This window comes from Phyllobates terribilis, unplaced genomic scaffold, assembly GCF_046119375.1.
Source record: "Phyllobates terribilis strain yellow unplaced genomic scaffold, ASM4611937v1 Scaffold_5__5_contigs__length_657084704, whole genome shotgun sequence".
Taxonomy (NCBI): domain Eukaryota; kingdom Metazoa; phylum Chordata; class Amphibia; order Anura; family Dendrobatidae; genus Phyllobates; species Phyllobates terribilis.
This window is the reverse complement of record NW_027362765.1, coordinates 227760686-227781111: the sequence shown is the minus strand read 5'-3', so window position 1 is coordinate 227781111 and position 20426 is coordinate 227760686. Positions and strand designations below refer to the sequence as shown.

Genomic DNA, 20426 nt, shown 5'->3' with positions numbered 1-20426 from the left:
TGTCCATGCCTACTCGTCCAAGTGTCTGTGGTGAAATGCACCCTGTCACACACAGAGTTTCTCAAAGAAGCGGTGATGTTGTGTGCGACATGCTGGTGGAGCGCAGGCACACCTTTCTTTGAGAAGTAGTGCCGACTGGGCATCTGGTACTGGGGCACTGCGACGGACATAAGGTCTCGAAAATCCTCTGTGTCCACCAGGCGGAAAGGCAGCATTTCTGTAGCCAAGAGCTTGCAGATGGTGAAATTCAACCTCTTAGCTTTCTCATGGCTAGGAGGAAATGGTCTTTTACTTGTCCACATCTGAGGGACCGAGGGCTGGCTATTGTGCTTAGACGGGGTTGATAAGGGTGTCCCCGGCAAACTGCCGGTCTGTGAGGAAGATGCAGGCGGACATGTTAGGTTGCCTTGATCCAAAGGTGGTGCTATCGATGTCGGACAGCGCTCAACACCAGCTGGTGTTACCACCTCCAAAGAAAATGATGACCTGCCAATCACGCTGGCTGTTGCGGGTAAAGAGGTGGCAGGTCTGCGCCCCAAAACAGGTGTGACTGCTGTCCCCCCAGTCACAGAGGATGAAGAGGCCGCGGATGCACAAGATATGGCAGACGGTGGTTGGCCCGGCCGGCTAGACCGCATTGTAGCACACTGAGCTTCCCACTGCAACTTATGCTTCATGTCCATGTGCCGGTTCATGCATGAAGTACTCAAACTATGTATTTTTTGGCCTCTACTTAGCTTTTGCTGACAAATGTTACAGATAACACGAGTTGGGTCATCTTTATCGATCTGAAAAAATGCCCAGGCTATGCAAGGCTTAGCACCCATGCGACCTGAAGAGCCACCACGACTTGTGGTGAGAGGCAGAGTTGTGTTTGAGGATGCAGTTGTTGACGTGCTTCCAGTACTACGTCTCTGTCCAGGAAGGCGCAACCTGACCTCGTCGTCACTAGCATCTTCCTCCACCTCCTCTGCTGACCTCATCTCTTGGCTGACTGTGGGTTGACAGTAAGTGGGATCTCCGACCTCATCATCATCACCCTGTGCGTTATCACACCCGTCGTCCTCAGAGCCAACCTGTTCCTGCCCTGACAAAAAACTAAAGTTGTCGCTCCAATCAGGTATTTGAGTCTTATCATCGTCTTCCTCATTGTCTCCACCAACAGGAGTTACAGTTTGGGAATGAGGGTCTACATTATGGTCAGAACCTTCTGCGTCTGGTCCTGGATCCGACTCATAAAGATTCTGGGCATCAGTGCAGATCATTTCCTCGTCTGGATTCACAGAAGCGCTGGAGTCGACCTCTGATTCCCAGGCTATAGTATGAGTAAACAGCTCTGCAGACTCAACCATCTGTTCTACCTCATACTCAGACGGGCAGCTGGAGATTTGGGAGCTGTGAGGAAGCAAGTGCGATTTGGGTGACACCTTTGAGGACTGGAGTATTTGTGATGTTGAAGTTGATGTGGAGGAGAGCCCACTTAAAGGAGCACTTGATATCCGTTGAAGCACCTGCTGTTTTTGTGCCTCATCTGGAATTTGTAGCGATTGGCGTGGCCGTAAGAAAGGGATCTTATCACATTGTCCGCTAAAAGAAGTAGACATTTTAGTTTGGCTGGAAGATGGTCTTTCTTCTGCACCTACCCCACGGACACAACCTTTTTTCCCCTTCCCAACACGCCTATTCCCCTTTCCACCAGCAGCAGGCCTTTTTCCACTCATTTTGGTGGTTAACTAATTCACAACTCTGGAGTTGTTTGCACAAAAAAACAATGGATGGTAACCGAGCAGAGCTGAGTGGCCAAACTGTGGTATTAGGCCAAAACTATTGGCTGGGTTAGATGCAGAAAAAAATTATTTTTAATTTGCAACCTGATGGAGGTCAGTATAGATGGACTAATAGACCAAGTCCCACACACCGCTAGAAGCCCAAATATTTTTTCAGAGCTAGATGCAGAAATTTTTTTTATTCAATTTGCAACCTGATGGAGGTCAGTATAGATGGACTAATAGACCAAGTCCCACACACTGCTAGAAGCCCAAATATTTTTTCAGAGCTAGATGCAGAAAAAAATTATTTTTAATTTGCAACCTGATGGAGGTCAGTATAGATGGACTAATAGACCAAGTCCCACACACCGCTAGAAGCCCAAATATTTTTTCAGAGCTAGATGCAGAAAAAAAATATTTTTAATTTGCAACCTGATGGAGGTCAGTATAGATGGACTAATAGAACAAGTCCCACACACTGCTAGAAGCCCAAATATTTTTTCAGAGCTAAATGAAGAAAAAAATTATTTTTAATTTGCAACCTGATGGAGGTCAGTATAGATGGACTAATAGACCAAGTCCCACACACTGCTAGAAGCCCAAATATTTTTTCAGAGCTAGATGCAGAAAAAAATTATTTTTAATTTGCAACCTGATGGAGGTCAGTATAGATGGACTAATAGACCAAGTCCCACACACCGCTAGAAGCCCAAATATTTTTTCAGAGCTAGATGCAGAAAAAAATTATATTCAATTTGCAACCTGCTGGGCGTCAGTATAGAAGGACTAATAGAACAAGTCCCACACACTGCTAGAAGCCCAAATATTTTTTCAGAGCTAAATGAAGAAAAAAATTATTTTTAATTTGCAACCTGATGGAGGTCAGTATAGATGGACTAATAGACCAAGTCCCACACACTGCTAGAAGCCCAAATATTTTTTCAGAGCTAGATGCAGAAAAAAATTATTTTTAATTTGCAACCTGATGGAGGTCAGTATAGATGGACTAATAGACCAAGTCCCACACACTGCTAGAAGCCCAAATATTTTTTCAGAGCTAGATGCAGAAAAAAATTATTTTTAATTTGCAACCTGATGGAGGTCAGTATAGATGGACTAATAGACCAAGTCCCACACACTGCTAGAAGCCCAAATATTTTTTCAGAGCTAGATGCAGAAAAAAATTATTTTTAATTTGCAACCTGATGGAGGTCAGTATAGATGGACTAATAGAACAAGTCCCACACGCTGCTAGAAGCCCAAATATTTTTTCAGAGCTAAATGAAGAAAAAAATTATTTTTAATTTGCAACCTGATGGAGGTCAGTATAGATGGACTAATAGACCAAGTCCCACACACTGCTAGAAGCCCAAATATTTTTTCAGAGCTAGATGCAGAAAAAAAATATTTTTAATTTGCAACCTGATGGAGGTCAGTATAGATGGACTAATAGACCAAGTCCCACACACCGCTAGAAGCCCAAATATTTTTTCAGAGCTAGATGCAGAAAAAAATTATATTCAATTTGCAACCTGCTGGAGGTCAGTATAGAAGGACTAATAGAACAAGTCCCACACACTGCTAGAAGCCCAAATATTTTTTCAGAGCTAAATGAAGAAAAAAATTATTTTTAATTTGCAACCTGATGGAGGTCAGTATAGATGGACTAATAGACCAAGTCCCACACACTGCTAGAAGCCCAAATATTTTTTCAGAGCTAGATGCAGAAAAAAATTATTTTTAATTTGCAACCTGATGGAGGTCAGTATAGATGGACTAATAGACCAAGTCCCACACACCGCTAGAAGCCCAAATATTTTTTCAGAGCTAGATGCAGAAAAAAATTATATTCAATTTGCAACCTGCTGGAGGTCAGTATAGAAGGACTAATAGAACAAGTCCCACACACTGCTAGAAGCCCAAATATTTTTTCAGAGCTAAATGAAGAAAAAAATTATTTTTAATTTGCAACCTGATGGAGGTCAGTATAGATGGACTAATAGACCAAGTCCCACACACTGCTAGAAGCCCAAATATTTTTTCAGAGCTAGATGCAGAAAAAAATTATATTCAGTTTGCAACCTGATGGAGGTCAGTATAGATGGACTAATAGAATGATGCTATGCCCAAAAGATTTTACTTCACTAGGTGCAGTAAAAAAATTGGTATTCTATACACAGGTGGTATATCTTGCAACACAGATAGGCTACTCCACTGACTAACACACTCTGCAATAGGCCAAAAAGGATTAGCTTTGCTAGATTCAGCCAAATGCTGTGAAAAAAACTTGCACAGCACTGGCACAGACCTGCCTGGCAAAAACTGATAGGAACTGATGTAACCTAGTCCTGAAAAGGACTCCAATTACAATTAGTCTTTACTCCCACAATCTATCTATTTAAGAGCACAGACCTGCCTGATAAAAGTCGTAGGAAATGCTGTAACCTAGTCCTTAAAAGGACTGCAATCACAACTATTCCCTACTCCCAAGCTATCTGTATATTTGTGCGAAAATTGGCTTGAAATTAACAAGGTATAGCGCACACAGCAACAGCGGTGCCGTCTAACACGCAGCTGCAGCAGTGAGAAAATGGTGGCGACGGGGAAAATGGCTTGGTCTTATAGGGCAAGGACATGTGACATACACTGCCAATCACACATGCCCTTGCTTGTGTGAAAAAAAGCACTTCGCTCCGTGTGTGCGCTGCTGATAGGCTGACAGATTGCACCTCCCCACTGCAAATGCGGGAAAGAGAAAAAAAAATGGAGATCTTCATTGTTCCTGCAGAGATCCATCCCCTGCCCCTCCCCCCGCCCCGCTGTACACTCAAACTGCGTATTAACATTAATTTTCATCATTACTGAGAAAAAATCCAGTTATGATTTTGGTGCACGAACAGTTATCGAACATAACCTCGAACAGCCGAATTTTTCTCAAATTGTTCGTGTTCGCCGACCGGCTCGAACACCGCCCAAAACAGCTCGAATTTGAGATTGGCGAACAGTTCGAGTAGAACAACGCTCATCTCTAGTAATGAGCAACCAACAGAATCAACAGTCATGCATGCTGCTAGTTGAGTGTAATTGACTCTTTTAATGAAAGAGGAGTATTTTAATTAATAGCAGTGCAGAGTTCAATTAGTGAAGTCATTCATTCTGTAAATTAGGGCCCTTACTTAAAGGAGTGAAGCAAATGTTGTATATGCTGGTTTTAGCCCTTGCTCAGTAGAATTATTTTTTAGGAACACTACTCGTATAGGCAGAGCGACAGAGTAGAATTATTTTTTAGGCACACTGCTCATATAGACACAGCAGTAGAGTAAAGTTATTTTTTAGGCATACAAATGGCAAAGAGACGGCAGCAGAGTAGAATTACTTTTTAGGCACACTACTTGTACAGACAGAGTGGCAGAGTAGAACTGCTCTTTAGGCAACCTACACGTATAGATGCAGAGGTAAAGTAAAATTATATTTTAGGCATACAAATGATAAAGACGGCAGCAGTGTAGAATTACTTTTTAGGCACACTACTCATGGCTTTATGGCACAGTACTCCCACATATAGCGGGGCAGAGTACACACAGTTGCTTTTTAGTACAGTAGTCCCACAGATATGGGTGCAGAGTACACACAGCGGCTTTTTGGCACAGTACTCCAACTGAGAAACGTGCAGAGTACACAAAGGCTTTTATGCAGTGTGTAGTCTAATTCTGTCCTTCACTCCAGCTGCGTTCTGTCCCTACACTAATCAGAGCAGAATGGCAGCTGCACTCAAGATCTGGCATTTATACAGGCTGTGTCACGTGGTGCGTGGGTCAATCACAGCCATGCCAATACTTGCCATGGCTGTGATGGCTCCGGAAGTACCCACAGCATAAAAGCTTGTTGATTAGCTGTGCTGTAGCCTTCAACAAACTTTATTAGGCATCTGAATCCGAACAGTAAACTGGAGATCTTGTTAAAAGCCATATTCGGGGTTTGTGCGGTACCAACCCCAAACTTTACAGTTCAGGTTTGCTCATCCCTTTTCTTGACCCTCTGCTGAAACTGCCCTCGCTAAGGTCTCTGTTCTACTAACAGCGGAATCTAATGGTCACTACTCCTTGCTGATTCTCCTGTATCTCTCTGCAGCATTCTACACTGTGGATCACCAGCTCCTCCTCACAGTGCCCTGCTCTATCAGACTCAAGGATACTGCTCTCTCTTGGTTCTCCTCCTACTTATCTAACCGGTTCTTCACTGTATCTCTTGCCGGCCCTTACTTCCCCTTGCTAACAGGGTTCCTAAAAATTCAGTCCCAGGAAACCTCCTCTTCTCTCTATAAACTGCCCCTATAGGACAAACTACCAGCAGATTTGGTTTCCAGTATCCTATCTATGCTGACGATACCAAATTATACACCTCTTATCCTGACACTACCCCAACCTTAATACAAAATACCAGGGATTCTCTGTCCGCTGTCACCAGCATCATGTCTTCACTATCTGAAACGGAGTGTCTCCAAAACCGAACTTCTCGTGTTTTCTCCGTCCAGTAGCCAATTTATACCCGATATTGCAATTGCCTTGGGTGGTTCAACCATAACTCACAAGCAGCACGTGCACGGTCTCAGGTTTATATTTGACACATAACTTTCTTTTATTCCATATGTCCAATCACTGACTTGCTCATGTTACCTGCATCTTAAAAACATCTCCAGAATCCAACCTTTTCTCACCTTTGAAACTGCAAAAACACTGTCAATCTTATTCATTCTCGTTTGGACTACTGCAACTCTCTACTGATCGGTGTCCTTCTAACCAAACTTTCTCATCTCAAAACATTTCTGAATGCGGCAGCCAGGGTCTTATTTCTGTCCAGCCCCTTCACCGATGCCTCCACCTTGTTCATTGCACTGGTTGCCCATTCGCTACAGAATACAATACAAACTTATCTCTCTCACAAAGCTCTCCACAATTATGCTCCACCCTATATCTCCTCTCTCATCCGTCTATCACCCTACTCATGCTCTCAGCTCCACAACTGATCTAAGAATAAGGGTGCAAAACGGGATCCGGACATATGCGCCAATAGGGCCATAGACTGTAATTGTGACGGCATAGCAAACATGCGCTCTGACGTGCATCTTTTTCGGGAGTGTAGACTGCGTCTGACTGTCCACCTTCTGTAGGCGTACACTCCCGAAAATGATGCACGGTAGAGGTCGCGTTCGCTCTGCCGTCACCATTAAAGTCTATGGCCCTGTCAGATACGTCCGAACCACAATTTGCGTGGGGTTCAGATGTAAAGTCCGACGGGGCCACTGAACGAGTGCAGAGACGCAATGTGAAAGCACCCCAACATCCACCATAATCTGAACCTCCTATTTCCGTCTCCAAGACACCTCTTATGCTGTATCAGTTTTCTGTAATGCACTATTCCAGGACGTTCCAACTAATATCTAGCCCCCATATTTTTAAGCATGCTTTAAAAATGCATCTCTTTAAACAGATCCGTCACCTTAGTTCAATAAACTTCACTAACCTAACTCTCCCTTGTTCCAGATTTCTAAATTTTACTCAGAATCTGGTCCCTGCTATTCATCTATCTTCACATCCTCAATGCACCCAATAGCCCTTGGTAACCATACTTAGACAGATACTGGCTGATGACCGGTTCTTGTAACATTACTGTAAGGCCGGCTCTCCCTCTGGACTATACACAGAACAAGGGTATGTGTGGCGACTCCGCTCCGTCCGTTACCCGGTGGGATCCTCTAAGCCTCCGGGCTTTTCTGACTAAGACATGAAGTGACAGAGTCAGATATCGGGGGCCGGTACCCCTTTTGCAGCAGGAATCCCTCGGACTAGGCCAGAATAGTGAGAACAGGTGGCGTATGCCGCTCCGTCTGCATCCCCCTGGGATCCTTTTGCCTGTGGAGCTCGTCTCCTCTGCTCCCCTCCAGGCCTTCTTAGGTAGGGACCTTGACCGGGTAGAGACAGCAGTTAACTCTAGCCTGCTCCTCGCCTCAAGGACAGAGGACGAGGACCGTGTATCTTCTATCAGCGGCAGGTAAACACAGAAAGTCACGTTCAGTGATGAAGATCACAATCAAAGACCATAAGCCCAAGATGGCCGTTTATTAAATATGAAGTTTGTGGTGTAACCTCTAAGTGCGTCCTCCTACCTCTCCCACTACATGGTTCCCCCTATCTTTTGGTTCCCCCCCATCTCCTCTTATCCCGGCTGGGGCAGCACCCTGGTGCTTATAAGCCCCCCTCAGGTGGGAGAGGTGTAGTGTTGGGTGATGTGGTGGGGTCCTGAGAGGTGCTCCTTCCTTACCTCGGAGAGGAGATACCACACCTTGGTCTGAGGTGCAGTACCCCAGTGGCGACTGAACCCTCAGGGGCGCCACACATTGGCACTATATAAATAAAATTTGTATTAGTAGTAGCCCGTCAGTCACTGTAGAGAGGGGTGATAGGGGAATGTCACACACCCTCATGAATACACGGGACTCAAACTTGGGTCTAATGCATTCTTTCAATACTCCTGAAGCTTTAATTTGCTACAATTTTATAGGGCAGTATTTTGAACTGACATGTCAGTCTTAAGAACACATACATATCAATTACCTTTCAGTAGAAAATGAGACCTTCATGTTGAGATTTGACAAACGCAGCATGCCAGCTGTGAAGGTTGATTGCTGTAATAAGAGCATCTATTAGCATACAAAATACTTACGAACACATAACCAATGTATGGGCTATTAACACTCAGGCAGGATTTGCTTTTGTCTTTTCAGACTCAGGAATGCTAAAATTACCCAGTGATAAGTCTTGGACGCCTTATTAGTAAAATAACTAAGTAAAGAGAGAACTGGAAAGACACAAAGCACAAAAATAGGGTCTTATCTGGGTAACATATTGAGAAAATAACTTATTAGTGCTCACCTGGTCGGGTTGTGTGCAAACAACCACTAATAACGCTTAGACTGCTGCAGACCCACAAAGGGATGCAAATGCAGGTAATGGAGAAACAAATTGGTTAATTCTGAGATGTCATGTAGAAAGGATGAGGGATGCCAATCCGGTGTAAGTGGTTTATTTAGACTAAATGAGCCACTTACACCGGATTGGCATCCTTCATCCTTTCTACATGGCAGTGCAGAATTAGCCCATTTGTATCTCCATTACCTACTAAAATAACTAGACACATTTGCCACTTTTAAGGGGCTTGGAAAAGTGGGGAGAACATGATGAATTCTCTGAAAGTTGATATGGTGACCATACTTTTAGTCACAAAGCTGTTGAAATCTAAATGTCATTTTTACAACCTGACCAACTAAAACATTATATGGGCTTATGATTACTGGGGTGGTCTTAATTTTGATGGGAAATCCATATTTAAATGAGTGTCTGAGGAAATAGCGCTTATTGCCAATATAATTGTTCCAGCAGACCAGCAATGAGTAAAGCACCACTCCAGTGTTTTTTTTGTATTGCACCACTGGAGTGGTGCTTTAAATGTAATTCTCCAGTCTCATACTCCCCTGCCGCTGCCTTCATCCTTTTCCAGCGTCACTCCCGACTGTCTCCAGTGAAAATTGACCTGCCGGCAGCTCCAGTGTTTCACTGAGCATGCAGGGGGTCACTTTTCAATACAAGTCTAAGAGCTTTGTTTGGGCTCTTACAGACTTGCATTGAGCTCTTGTGACGTAGCTTCTGACTTCCGGACACTCAGAAGTTACGGGCACAAGATGGCACCGCTTGACTGGAGTAGCGTTGGTAAAAGGTGAAGCCGCCAGAAGGTGATTATAAGAATGGAGGCAGGGGGGTTACATTTAAAGCGCCACTCCAGGACTGAAAAAAAAAACGCTGGAGTGGTGCTTAAAACAGAGGGCCGAATCATCATTCATTTGCATTCTTTTTTTGTCTTCGTTTTTTAACCAAATTCTTCAAAATTGCTCATGAATTTTGTGCAAAATAAACAATGCTCTTTATTTTTTTTTCTTTATATTGTATTTTTTTAGCCTTTTTTAGTGCGAATAGTTGTTTGTCCAACTAAAATGTTGCAAAAATGTTTATGCTAAAATTCCAGATGGATATAAAATCACACTTCGGTCAAACTAATGTACAATTGCACAAATAGTCACAAATGATGAATCAGCTGAGGACATCTGAAAACCCCAAAAACCACCCACAATTACAAACATTCAAATAAATAAACAAACAAGCAAACACATAAAATAGACTTTAAAATGGGTGCAAACACGAGAAAAACTAAACAAAAAGAGGTGCAGATGCAATAATAAATCGGGTCCTATGTTTTTAAAATAGATTTTATTTTTTTTTTTACTTCTAAGAAAAGAATATACAGAATTGTTATTTTATGGAGAGTACAAATATCTATTAAGTCAAGCCTGTCAGGCCTGCTTTATGGGGAGAGGAGGTTATTCCTAACTCATATATTAATGGCATATCCATGGGATATAGCAGCAAGGTGGATAGCACTGCAGCCTTGCAGCACTGGCGTCTTGGGTTCCAATCCCACCAAGGACAACATCTGCAAAGAGTTTGTATGCTTTCCCCTGATACTTTGTTTTCCTCATGCTCCAAAGACATAACAAAAGAGAATTTAGATTGGGAGTCCCAATGGGGACAATGATGATGAAGTCTTTAAAGCACTGTGGAAGTTAATGGTGCTATACACCGTAAGTGAGTAAAATAAATAGTTTCAGGTCCCTGCATCTATGTAGTAAGGCCGGATAAGGGCTGCAAGCCAGGAAGAGGGCCATGACAGGGTTTGTGCCGGAATGTAAGGGGTTAAAATGAGTGTAGGACCTGAGGAAAAGGTGGGGGTGGAGTTTAGGGTCAGCCTTAAGTCGAATGAGGTGGGTGCCAGGAGGGGGTTATAAAAGCAGGGGACCATTAAGGATGAAGCAGCCATAATTGGCCACCACAGAAGCTCCCACCCTATCTTCTCCTTTATTAGCTATTTTGCGTGTTTGTGGGAAATAAGTAGGTAACTTTGAGAGTGTTTTTCAGCTGACATGGGGTGCTTTTGTGATTATGGAATTGTTCTTAACTTTGTCATGGCAATGGGGGCAGGTGTGAAGTCCTCGAAGTTGGAGATATGGTTCATATGGGATGGTTGGGGAGGCGAGCCAGCAATAACTATAGAATCCCCCTCTGATGGACTCAACTCTGTAATGACGGGTAGTAGAACATTTGCATAAAGGGGCATTGGTGGGTCGTTACAATTAGGCCCCATTATGTGTTTTAATAAAAGACTGCTGTGGCCAATTCATTCCATCTACCTGTGTCTACTCTTTATTTCAGGTCGGAATCAGGGGTTCGAGGTAGGGATGAGTGACCTCCGAACTGCAAAGTTTGGGGTTCGTACTGGACACCTAGTGTCCTGTGCTGTACTCCAAACACGGACTAATCCCGGAAGTCCGGGAGAAGTCTGTGTTACTGTTCGGAGTTCGGATGCTTAATTAAGCTTGTTGAAAGGCTGCAGCACAGCCAATCAACAAGTTTTTAGGATGTGGGCAATTATGGAGCCATCACAGTCATGCCAAGTATTGTATAACTGCCAGATCACGGGTGGCGCCGCCATTGTGCTGTGACTAGCGCAGGACCAGCTCGAGTGAGGGACAGTGTAAAAGAAATAAATAATTTAAAGAAAACGACGAGGGGACCCCATATTTATTAATCAGCCAAGGGAGCTCCCACAATTTTTTTTTTTTGAGTCTCCCCAGCTGGGGGCTGATACTGATAGGCTGGGAAGGTCCATGGATATTGGCTCCTTCCCAGCATAAGACCAGCTCACAGCTGTCTGCTTTCCCTTGGATATTTATTAAAAATAGGTGAGACCCCACAGCGTCTTTTTTTCATTTTTTATTTTTATTTATTAAAAGGGAAAAGTAAAATACACACACGACAGTCCACCACTTGGACCTCCGCCTCCTAGTTCAAGATTAATATTTTTTATATATTTTTTATTCTATATTTTAAGTAATTTCCCTATCCACATTTGTTTGCAGGGTAGTTTTCCTGCTCTTACCCCAATTTTGCTTCCTTTTTCAGCCCCCCTAGCCCTTACTACAACCATTTTACAGCAAAGCTCAGATCAACATTGACTTATATGGGGTTTGGGTCCAGGGCCAAGTTTGGGTAAAGTTCTGGTTTCCGAACCAAACTTTTGACAAAAGTTCGGCTGAACCCGAACTTCCACGGGTCTGCTCATCCCTAGTTTGAGGTCATGTAGGAAATTATGACTGGCCTGGGGGTGGTGCTGGGGGAGGAGGTAGGAAAGGGAATATGCTGGAGTGACTTGCCAATACCCTTTGTCATGAGTTCAGGCCCTGTTAAGCAATACTCTCAGCGGAGACTGAGTCAGAATTCCTATTCAAATGAACATAAAATTTTCCACTTCAGAGTACTAGAACTCTAGCGCCACCTATTGGAAGTAGCAATCCTAAAAGTTGATGCTTTAATGAGCCTTGTCATATGACTTAGGATAAAAGCCAAACCAGAATCTCAGTTTACAGACACTGTGTTTCAGGGTGTTGCCCCTCGTCAGTGCAAAGTATGAGATCTAAATGTACTGACAACAGCTCTCAATGGGGCCCTGTTCTTATTAGAAATAAAAGGTCCTATTATTGGGACTTGCATTTAGTATAAATTTGTGGCATATCTTATGATACGTATGAGACAAGAATACCCCTTTAATCTTATTGGTGACTTTGCATATAAAGGTATTGTGAGAAACAAGGAGTGGGTATTTTCATATGTTTGTCAGCTTTGAAGATGGCATTTTCTTTCAATACTTACCACACTGGTTGCAAAAAATTGTTTTGTTAACATGTTTGGTAGGACAACTAGGGCTTCCAGAATTCCTTCTAATTTCAATGTAAGTTGGGATGTCAAGAGAATCTCAGGAGACTTGGTGGTCTTCATAGTGAACATTATAGCCTCGGATTTTGGATAATATTTCTTCACCTATAGCAGACAAATTACACATATTCCAGTCCACCAATTAAATTTGTCTTCACTATGTATTATCCTGTACTAAAATATACAATAGAGTAATAAACAATACAAAATGAGATCATAATAAAACAGATTATTTAGATAAAATCTGCTGTATTATATGGTAAGTTATAAAGGCTTATTGTAATGATCTAATATTGATATTTTTTGTACAAACAATATTATATGCAATCAGTGGAATAACTAGAGTCCGATAGGCCCCGGTACAAAATTTGGACCTTGGCCCCCCTCTTCACCCTTGCATGTAGGTCAGACACATGGGCCCTTGCAGGGTTCTAAAACCTATGTGTTGCCCCACCCTCCCCCCTTTATGTATTAATGTTCTCCATCCGGACCCATCCTGCTATATATGTCCCCCATCCTGATATACGTATACACTGGCGAGCAAAAGGGTAACAATGTTTTGACTTTCAGGCTCCACATCTCACCATCCACTACTGCTTTGAACGCGAGACTACCATTTTATAGACCATCATCTTGGCTCTCTCATACAGAAATTTGACTTGCAAGTATTTTGCATATGATTAGTTATGCAGATACTTGTCAGGTCACTGCATTGTTACAGTTTTTCTCCTAAAAATCTAAATTAAAATTTTTTATTATTTTGTAAGTATGTTGTAAATTCACCTTTTGCTTTCAACACTGCCGGGATCCTTCTGGGCATGCTCTTTATCAGATTCAAGCATGTCTCAACCAAAATCTGATCCCAGGTCTCTTCTACACATTCCCAAAGTTGGTGCATAATGGTCAACTTAGCTTTTTCTACAACTCTACCCACAAGTGTTCGATTGGGTTGAGGTCTGGGAACTGTGGGGGCTAATCCAGCACCTCCACTTCATTGCCATTTCTTCCCCAATCTCGACATATGCTTCGGGTCGATGTCCTGCTGGAACACTATGTTGTCCTTTTCAAACCCATAGTACTCGAGTGTATGAAGTAACCCTTTTTTTGGGATACTCATATATACATTGAAACCACAATCATTCCTGGTCAAGTATTTAATAACTTTGCCTCTGAAACAACTTCATATCATCAGGCTTCCTCTAACGATCTTGACAGTTTCTTCAATTTCTACATCGGTTAGCCACTTTTTCCCTTATTTCTTCCAGACCCATTTGCACCCATCAGAGCCTAGTCTATTGACTTTCGTCACATCGCTCCAAATCACTCATTTCCAATCTTTCACTGTCCACTTTTCGTATTTTTTTTGCAAACTCGAGCCAACACTTATGTTGAAGTCGAGGCTTCTTCACCTTTTTTCTGCCCATCATTCCAGACTTCTGTAATGCATAGGCGTCTGTGATCTCATTATTATGAAACATACGAGCCACCTCCACTGCAGTGTTTATCGCACCATAACTGATAGACCTTATGATGAGCTGACTTGGTGACTCCGATGTTGCCTGGACGTTCACCTCTTGGCTTTTGAATGGATGAACGGACTGTCATTTCGAATTCTTCCAATAGTCATGGCACTAACATGATGTAGTTTGGCAATTCTTTTGGCCGAGACATCTCGACATATCAATGAGCTGGATGATACTGTTTCTCTTTTCTTGGGAAATCTTATTCATAGATGCTCCTTGATTCGAACCAGTGACCTTTCGCTTGGGAATAAACCTAATAACACACTGAGCTATTAGGGAATGCGAGAACAGATTGTAAGTTGTAGTATACAAAAAAGATTTTTCCACCACCAGGAGCAAAACAGTAACAATGCAGTGACATGACAAGAATCTGCATAACTAATCATATGCTAAATAGTTGCAAGTCAAATTTATGTATCAGATACCCAAGAGGATTGTCTGTAAAATGATGGAAGTCGAAGCAGTAGTGGATGGAGAGATATAGAGCCTGAAAGTCAACAGTTCAAAACATTGTTACTCTTTTGCTCATCAGTGTATGTCACACATCCTGGTATATAGAGTATGTCCCCCATACTGGGCACATCCTGGTGTATATGTCCCACATCCTGGTATATAATCTTCCAAATCCTGGTATATATTTCTACCATCATGGTATGGTATACATCCTAATATATATGTCCCCGATCCTGGGCACCTTCCTGGTATATATGTCCATCATCTTGGTATATATGTTCTACAACCTATTATATATGTCTCCTATCCTGGTATATATGTTGCCCATCCTGGTATATATGTCTCCTATTCTGGGCCCTTCCTGGAATAGATGTTCAACATCCTGGGCCCGTCCTGATATGTATGTCCCCCATCCGGAGTCCATCCTGATATACATGTCTCCCATCCTGGGTCCATCCTGGTATATATGTCTCCCATCCTGGTATATATGTCTCCCATCCTGGGTCCATCCTGGTATATATGTCTCCCATCCTGGGTCCATCCTGGTATATATGTCTCCCATCCTGATATATATGTCCCCTGTTCTAATGCTGTTCTTTAACGCATGAAAAAATAAACAATTCTACTTACCTTGCATCGCTTCCACGCCATGCGGTGTCCTCTTCTGTAGCTGGCAGCTGACTTCAGTGTGCAAGTCACTGCCGATGTCAGCTGCTGGCCTCTGATTGGATGGCGGCGTGTATTGCAGTGCAGGGACCCAGAGTTCTCTGCGTCGCAATGCATTTCAGCTGAATGCCTGTCCTCGGACTCCGATCGTTGTGGCCTGTATGCAACATATAGTCTAGAATAAATTAATATAGTTTTTGATCTGAGGCTATATTTCCTATTGTATTTTCCTTTTGTCTTAGACTGATTCTAAAATGTTGCTATCCTCCTTTATATTACACGGTTTACTTTTAGTTGGATTTAGCTATATAGACTCTCGTCTTGTTTCCTCTTGATTTTACTCACATTTTATTTTCTATAGATCCCTTGTAGTGATGAGAGAGCACTAAAATGCTCGGGTACTCGTTGCTCGGGTTGAGCAAATTGGAATACTCGGTGCTCGACCCGAGCAACGAGCCAATGTAAGTCTATGGGAAACTCAAGCATTTTTCAGGCGGCTCCCCCCGGCGGTCTGCGGAGGGCCTAAAAATTGCCCAAATCGATGGGAACAGTGCTCAAATGACATGGGAACAGCATGGGGAAGACCCCTGGAAGCATTTCTGACCCCCAGGTCACTGCTGTCAACAACGTTGTCAGAGGTATTACGCCACTTATACGGACTCACAATAAAACATACAAAAACAAAACCAAAATGGATTTTACTGGGAAATATGTTAAGGAACATCCTTTCCATGACATGTACAATGTATATAAAGCAAAATAAATAACCAAAAACAAAAATACTCCTTGGACTATGTTCACATGCAGCGTTTTTTATGCGTTTTTGCACTGCTTTCAACCAAGACAAATGCATTCACCAGGAAATGTCATTTTAACATTTTACAACCTTATCTGGCAATGTGGTGTGTGACACATCAGACACATGCATACAGTACTGAAAAGACATGGGAACAGCATGGGGAAGACCTCTGGAAGCATCTCTGACTCCCAGGTCACTGCCTAAAAGTGTGCCCATCATAAGTGATCCTTGGCGCATGCGAAGATGCCTCCCGCCATGAACCTGTCGTTGTAGACTTGCAACAATCACCGTCCACGTCTTTGTCCCAGTGCAACGTTCAGTTGTCCCTACCCCATTCCTTGGAATGCAAGTGCAAGTATGCAGGCAGCCAGCCACCCACCCACAGGCTGCAATACTAAACTGCCAAATTTTTGACAGCTGCTTACACTTGAAATGTGACCTTTTAGGCTCGTGGAGGCGAAAGCTTTTCATAACCTCATGCCAGCGGCAACCGGGTGTCCATACTCGGTCCCCAGCCGCCACTATATTTCCCGGTATCACCTCCGCCTTCCACAAGCACGAGTCCCACAACATTACCCGTGCCCTCCCCAGTGCACTTACTGGGAAGGACTGCCTAACCACAAACACGTGGACAGGTGAATGTGGCCAGGGACAGTACGGAGCCAGTCCACAACTTTTTTTGCTGACAGTTGTATTTAGCTCGGTGAAAGGACTGGCATAGAGGGAAACCCTATCTACCCTGCATGTCATTTCTCACAGGAAGTCCTGTAATGCAGCTTGTAGCAGAAGCAATGGCAGCCCGTCCAACATCAACTCGCCCTTGTCGGTGGTGCTTTGACACACACACCTATCTTTGCGCATTTAATTTTTTGAATACAGAGTTGGATAATGGCCTGATGTGTAATGCGGTTTGGGAAATAACATGCATAAGCATGGCCAATCCACGTTAAAAAAGCAGCCATAGAATGTCCGGGAACCTTCCCCCACACTTTTCTTAGCCAGGGCTGCTTCTCGGCAGGGTTGGACGGGCCCACCAGAGAGCCGGAGACTTCTCCGGTGGGCCCTGGCTTCTCCTTCAGGAGAGTTCATAGTGCCGAGATGAGGCCATGATGATGATAGAGGCTACCATCTGCTTAGTTTTCTGTTACTTGGAATGCAAGTGCAAGTATGCAGCCAGCCAGACAGGCCGCAACACTAAACTGCCAGATTTCTGGCAGCTTTTGGCACTTGAAATATGGCCTTTTAAGCTCGTGGAGGCGGAAGCTTTTCACAACCTCATGCCGGCGGCAGCCGGGTGTCCATACTCTGTCCCCAGCTGCCACTATATTTCCTGGTATCGCCTCCGCCTTCCACAAGCAGGGGTCCCACAACATTACCCGTGCCCTCCTCAGTGCACTTACTGGGAAGGACTGCCTAACCACAAACACGTGGACAGGTGAATGTGGCCAGGGACAGTACGGAGCCAGTCCACAACTTTTTTTGCCAACAGTTGTATTTAGCTCGGTGAAAGGACTGGCATAGAGGGAAACCCTATCTACCCTGTATGTCATTTCTCACAGGAAGTCCTGTAAAGCTGCTTTCACTTGAAATGTGGCCTTTTAGGCTCATGGAGGCGGAAGCTTTTCACAACCACATGCCTCATGCCTCGTGTCCATACTCGGTCCCAGCCATCACTATTTCTCCCGGTGTTGTCTCCGTCTTCTACAAGCGCGGGTCCCTGAACATTACTGCTGGTACTTTTCTGTGGGAATTTGCTTGCCTCCTACCAGCCTGGAATATTTCCAGCAAACTATGGTACAACGCCCTGGTATTAGCACTGCCCGCAGTACCAGTAGCAAAGCCATCCCCAATTTCCTTCTCAGGAATTTTATTTGGTAGACTGAGCGGCTGCCCAAATACATTTTCTCACAAAGGAGCTGAAGATATTGTGGCAGTAGGTGCAAGTTTCTCCAGCCAGTTAGATATTAGAGGGTGAACGGCAGCACATTGGATCAGTGGTTAGCACTGAAGACTTGCAGCGCTGGGATCCTGGGTTCAAATCCCAGCAAGGATAACATCTGCAAGGACTTTGTATGTTCTCCCCGTGTTTGCGTGGGTTTCCACCTCAGTAAAAAAAGCAGCCATAGAGTGTCCGGGAACCTTCCCAGACACTTTTCTTAGCCAGGACTGCTTCTCGGCAGGGTTGGACGGTCCCACCAGAGAATCCTCTGGTGTGCCTAGGTTTCTACGTCAGGAGAGTTCATGACAGCGCTAACTTTGCAGCTGCTATGGGGCTCTTGAGTGGGTGAGAAAGATTAGCCCTCAGAATCAAATCCTCTGGTGGGCACAATGTTTTTCAATCTAAAACCGCTTCTCAGTGGGAGTTGTATTTCACCACAGCCATATTCTTTAGCTCGGTGAAAGGACTGGCATAGAGGGAAACCGTATCTACCCCGGATGTCATTTCTCAGTCACCAGGTTCCGCCCATTGTCACACACTACCATGCCTGGCTGTATGTTCAGCGGTGAGAGCCACAGATCAGTCTGCTGTGTTACAGCTTTCAACAACTCGGCAGCGCTGGGCGGTTTGTCAATTAAGCAGGTTACCTTAAGCACAGCCTGTTGCCACTTGCCCAAGGCAGTGCTGCAGTGCTGTCAGCTTGTGACTGATGTGGTCATTTCGGAAATGGAGGAGGAGGTGCATGAGCTGAACAATGTAATTACATAGTTGTTAAATTGGTGACGCTGTTTTTTTATACTAAAGAAAGATCCTATTGTTTTAGGTTTTTTTACGTTATTTTTTAAGACCAATGCATTCACCGGGAAATGTCATTTTAACGTTTTACAACCTTATCTGGCAATGTAATGTGTGACACATCATTAGACACATCCTGTTTTATTCATGATGGAGGGACTCTGAAAGTCATAAAGCCTATTTTTATAAGGACATCAGACAGCCCTTACTATTCTTAAAAGGCCAGCAGTCGGCCCTAGAACCATCAGCCGGCTATGTTTTGTTGTTCCCATTATTAACAAGTGGGTCTCCTATACTGTTATTGCGTATCCAGTAACTTCAAGGGCTGCCAAAAATTTGGACGCAACCCAATACCCCTTTAAAGAGACATAGAGGAGGGTCTCAGTAAAAAAAAATGTTCCCATTATAAAGGAGTGGGTCTCTTATAGTGGTAATGCCCATGCTGTGACTGCAAGGGCTGCCAAAATTTGGGAAAAACCCCACTAAGAATTTAAAGACACAGAGCAGGGCCACAGTAACAAGGTACAACATGTTCCCATTAGAAAGGAGAGGGTCTGCTATACAGTTATAGAGTATGCAGTGAGTCCAACAGCTGACCAGTTTTAGTAAAAACACCACTAAGAATTTAAAGACACACAGAGCAGGGCCACAGTAACGACAAATTCCCATAAGAAAGGAGAGAGTCTCCGATAGTATTGGCCTATGCAGTGCAAGGGCTGCCAAAAATTTGGAGGCACTTCAATGCCCCTTGGAAGAGACGTGGAGGAGGGCCTCATAAAAAAATGTTCCCATTAGAAAGGAGCGGTCCTCCTATACTTGTAATGCCCATCCACTAAGTGTATGGGCTGACAAACATTTACCCCTGGGGGGTATACATGAACATACTGTATAAAAAAAAATTTTTACGGGCATAAAAACACCCTTTAAAAAAATTAGGTGGGTGTTGCATCACGGACCACGGTCACCCTGGTGATATGGTGGTAGAGGATGAGGAGAAGGAGGAGGACAAGAGCAAATAGACAAAATCAGGAAGCGTAGATGACATGCCCCCTGGGCTGTGGGGTACTGGGCCGGTCGGTGCAGGGGATGTCACAGTGGCGGTGACCCGGTCCGTGAAAAGATATATAGTTTTATATAATGTTCGTGACGCCACCTGTGGTATGGGGCTATATGGAGCCACTGCTGCGGTGCAGAACCTCTGGAGCTGATGACGCAGCAGAGTTGGTTCAGCTCTCCACAGGCAGAGCTTAGCTCCAGGGCAGGAAGTGGTGATATGATAGATGTTGCTGTGCAGTGTAGTGCAGGGGATGGCGCAGTTAATAATCTGTAAGGAAACTTAATCTCAGTTTCCTCTTATCTTTACTAGAGATGAACGGTGTTCGAATCGAACAGTTCGCCAATCTCAAATTCGAGCTGTTTTGGGTGGTGTTCGAGCCGTTCGGCGAACACGAACGATTTGAAAAAAAATCGGCTGTTCGAGGCTATGTTCGATAACTGTTCGTGCACCAAAATCATAACTGGATTTTTTCTCAGTAATGCTGAAAATTAATGTTAATATGCAGTTTGAGTGTACAGAGGGGCGGGAGGTGGGGCAGGGGATGG

General features: G+C 43.8%; 1 protein-coding gene across 2 annotated transcripts in view; it reads right to left on the bottom strand.

Moving 5' to 3' along the window:
* LOC141271071 (bactericidal permeability-increasing protein-like) overlaps positions 1-20426 on the bottom strand; it is a 205415-nt gene that overhangs the window by 28405 nt on the left and 156584 nt on the right. For both annotated transcript variants that reach the window (XM_073681172.1, XM_073681173.1), the window contains 2 exons: positions 12587-12754; positions 8384-8454 (listed from right to left, as the gene is read on the bottom strand). In XM_073681172.1, coding sequence (XP_073537273.1) covers positions 8384-8454; positions 12587-12754 — 239 coding nt within the window. The remainder of the gene's footprint in view (positions 1-8383; positions 8455-12586; positions 12755-20426) is intronic.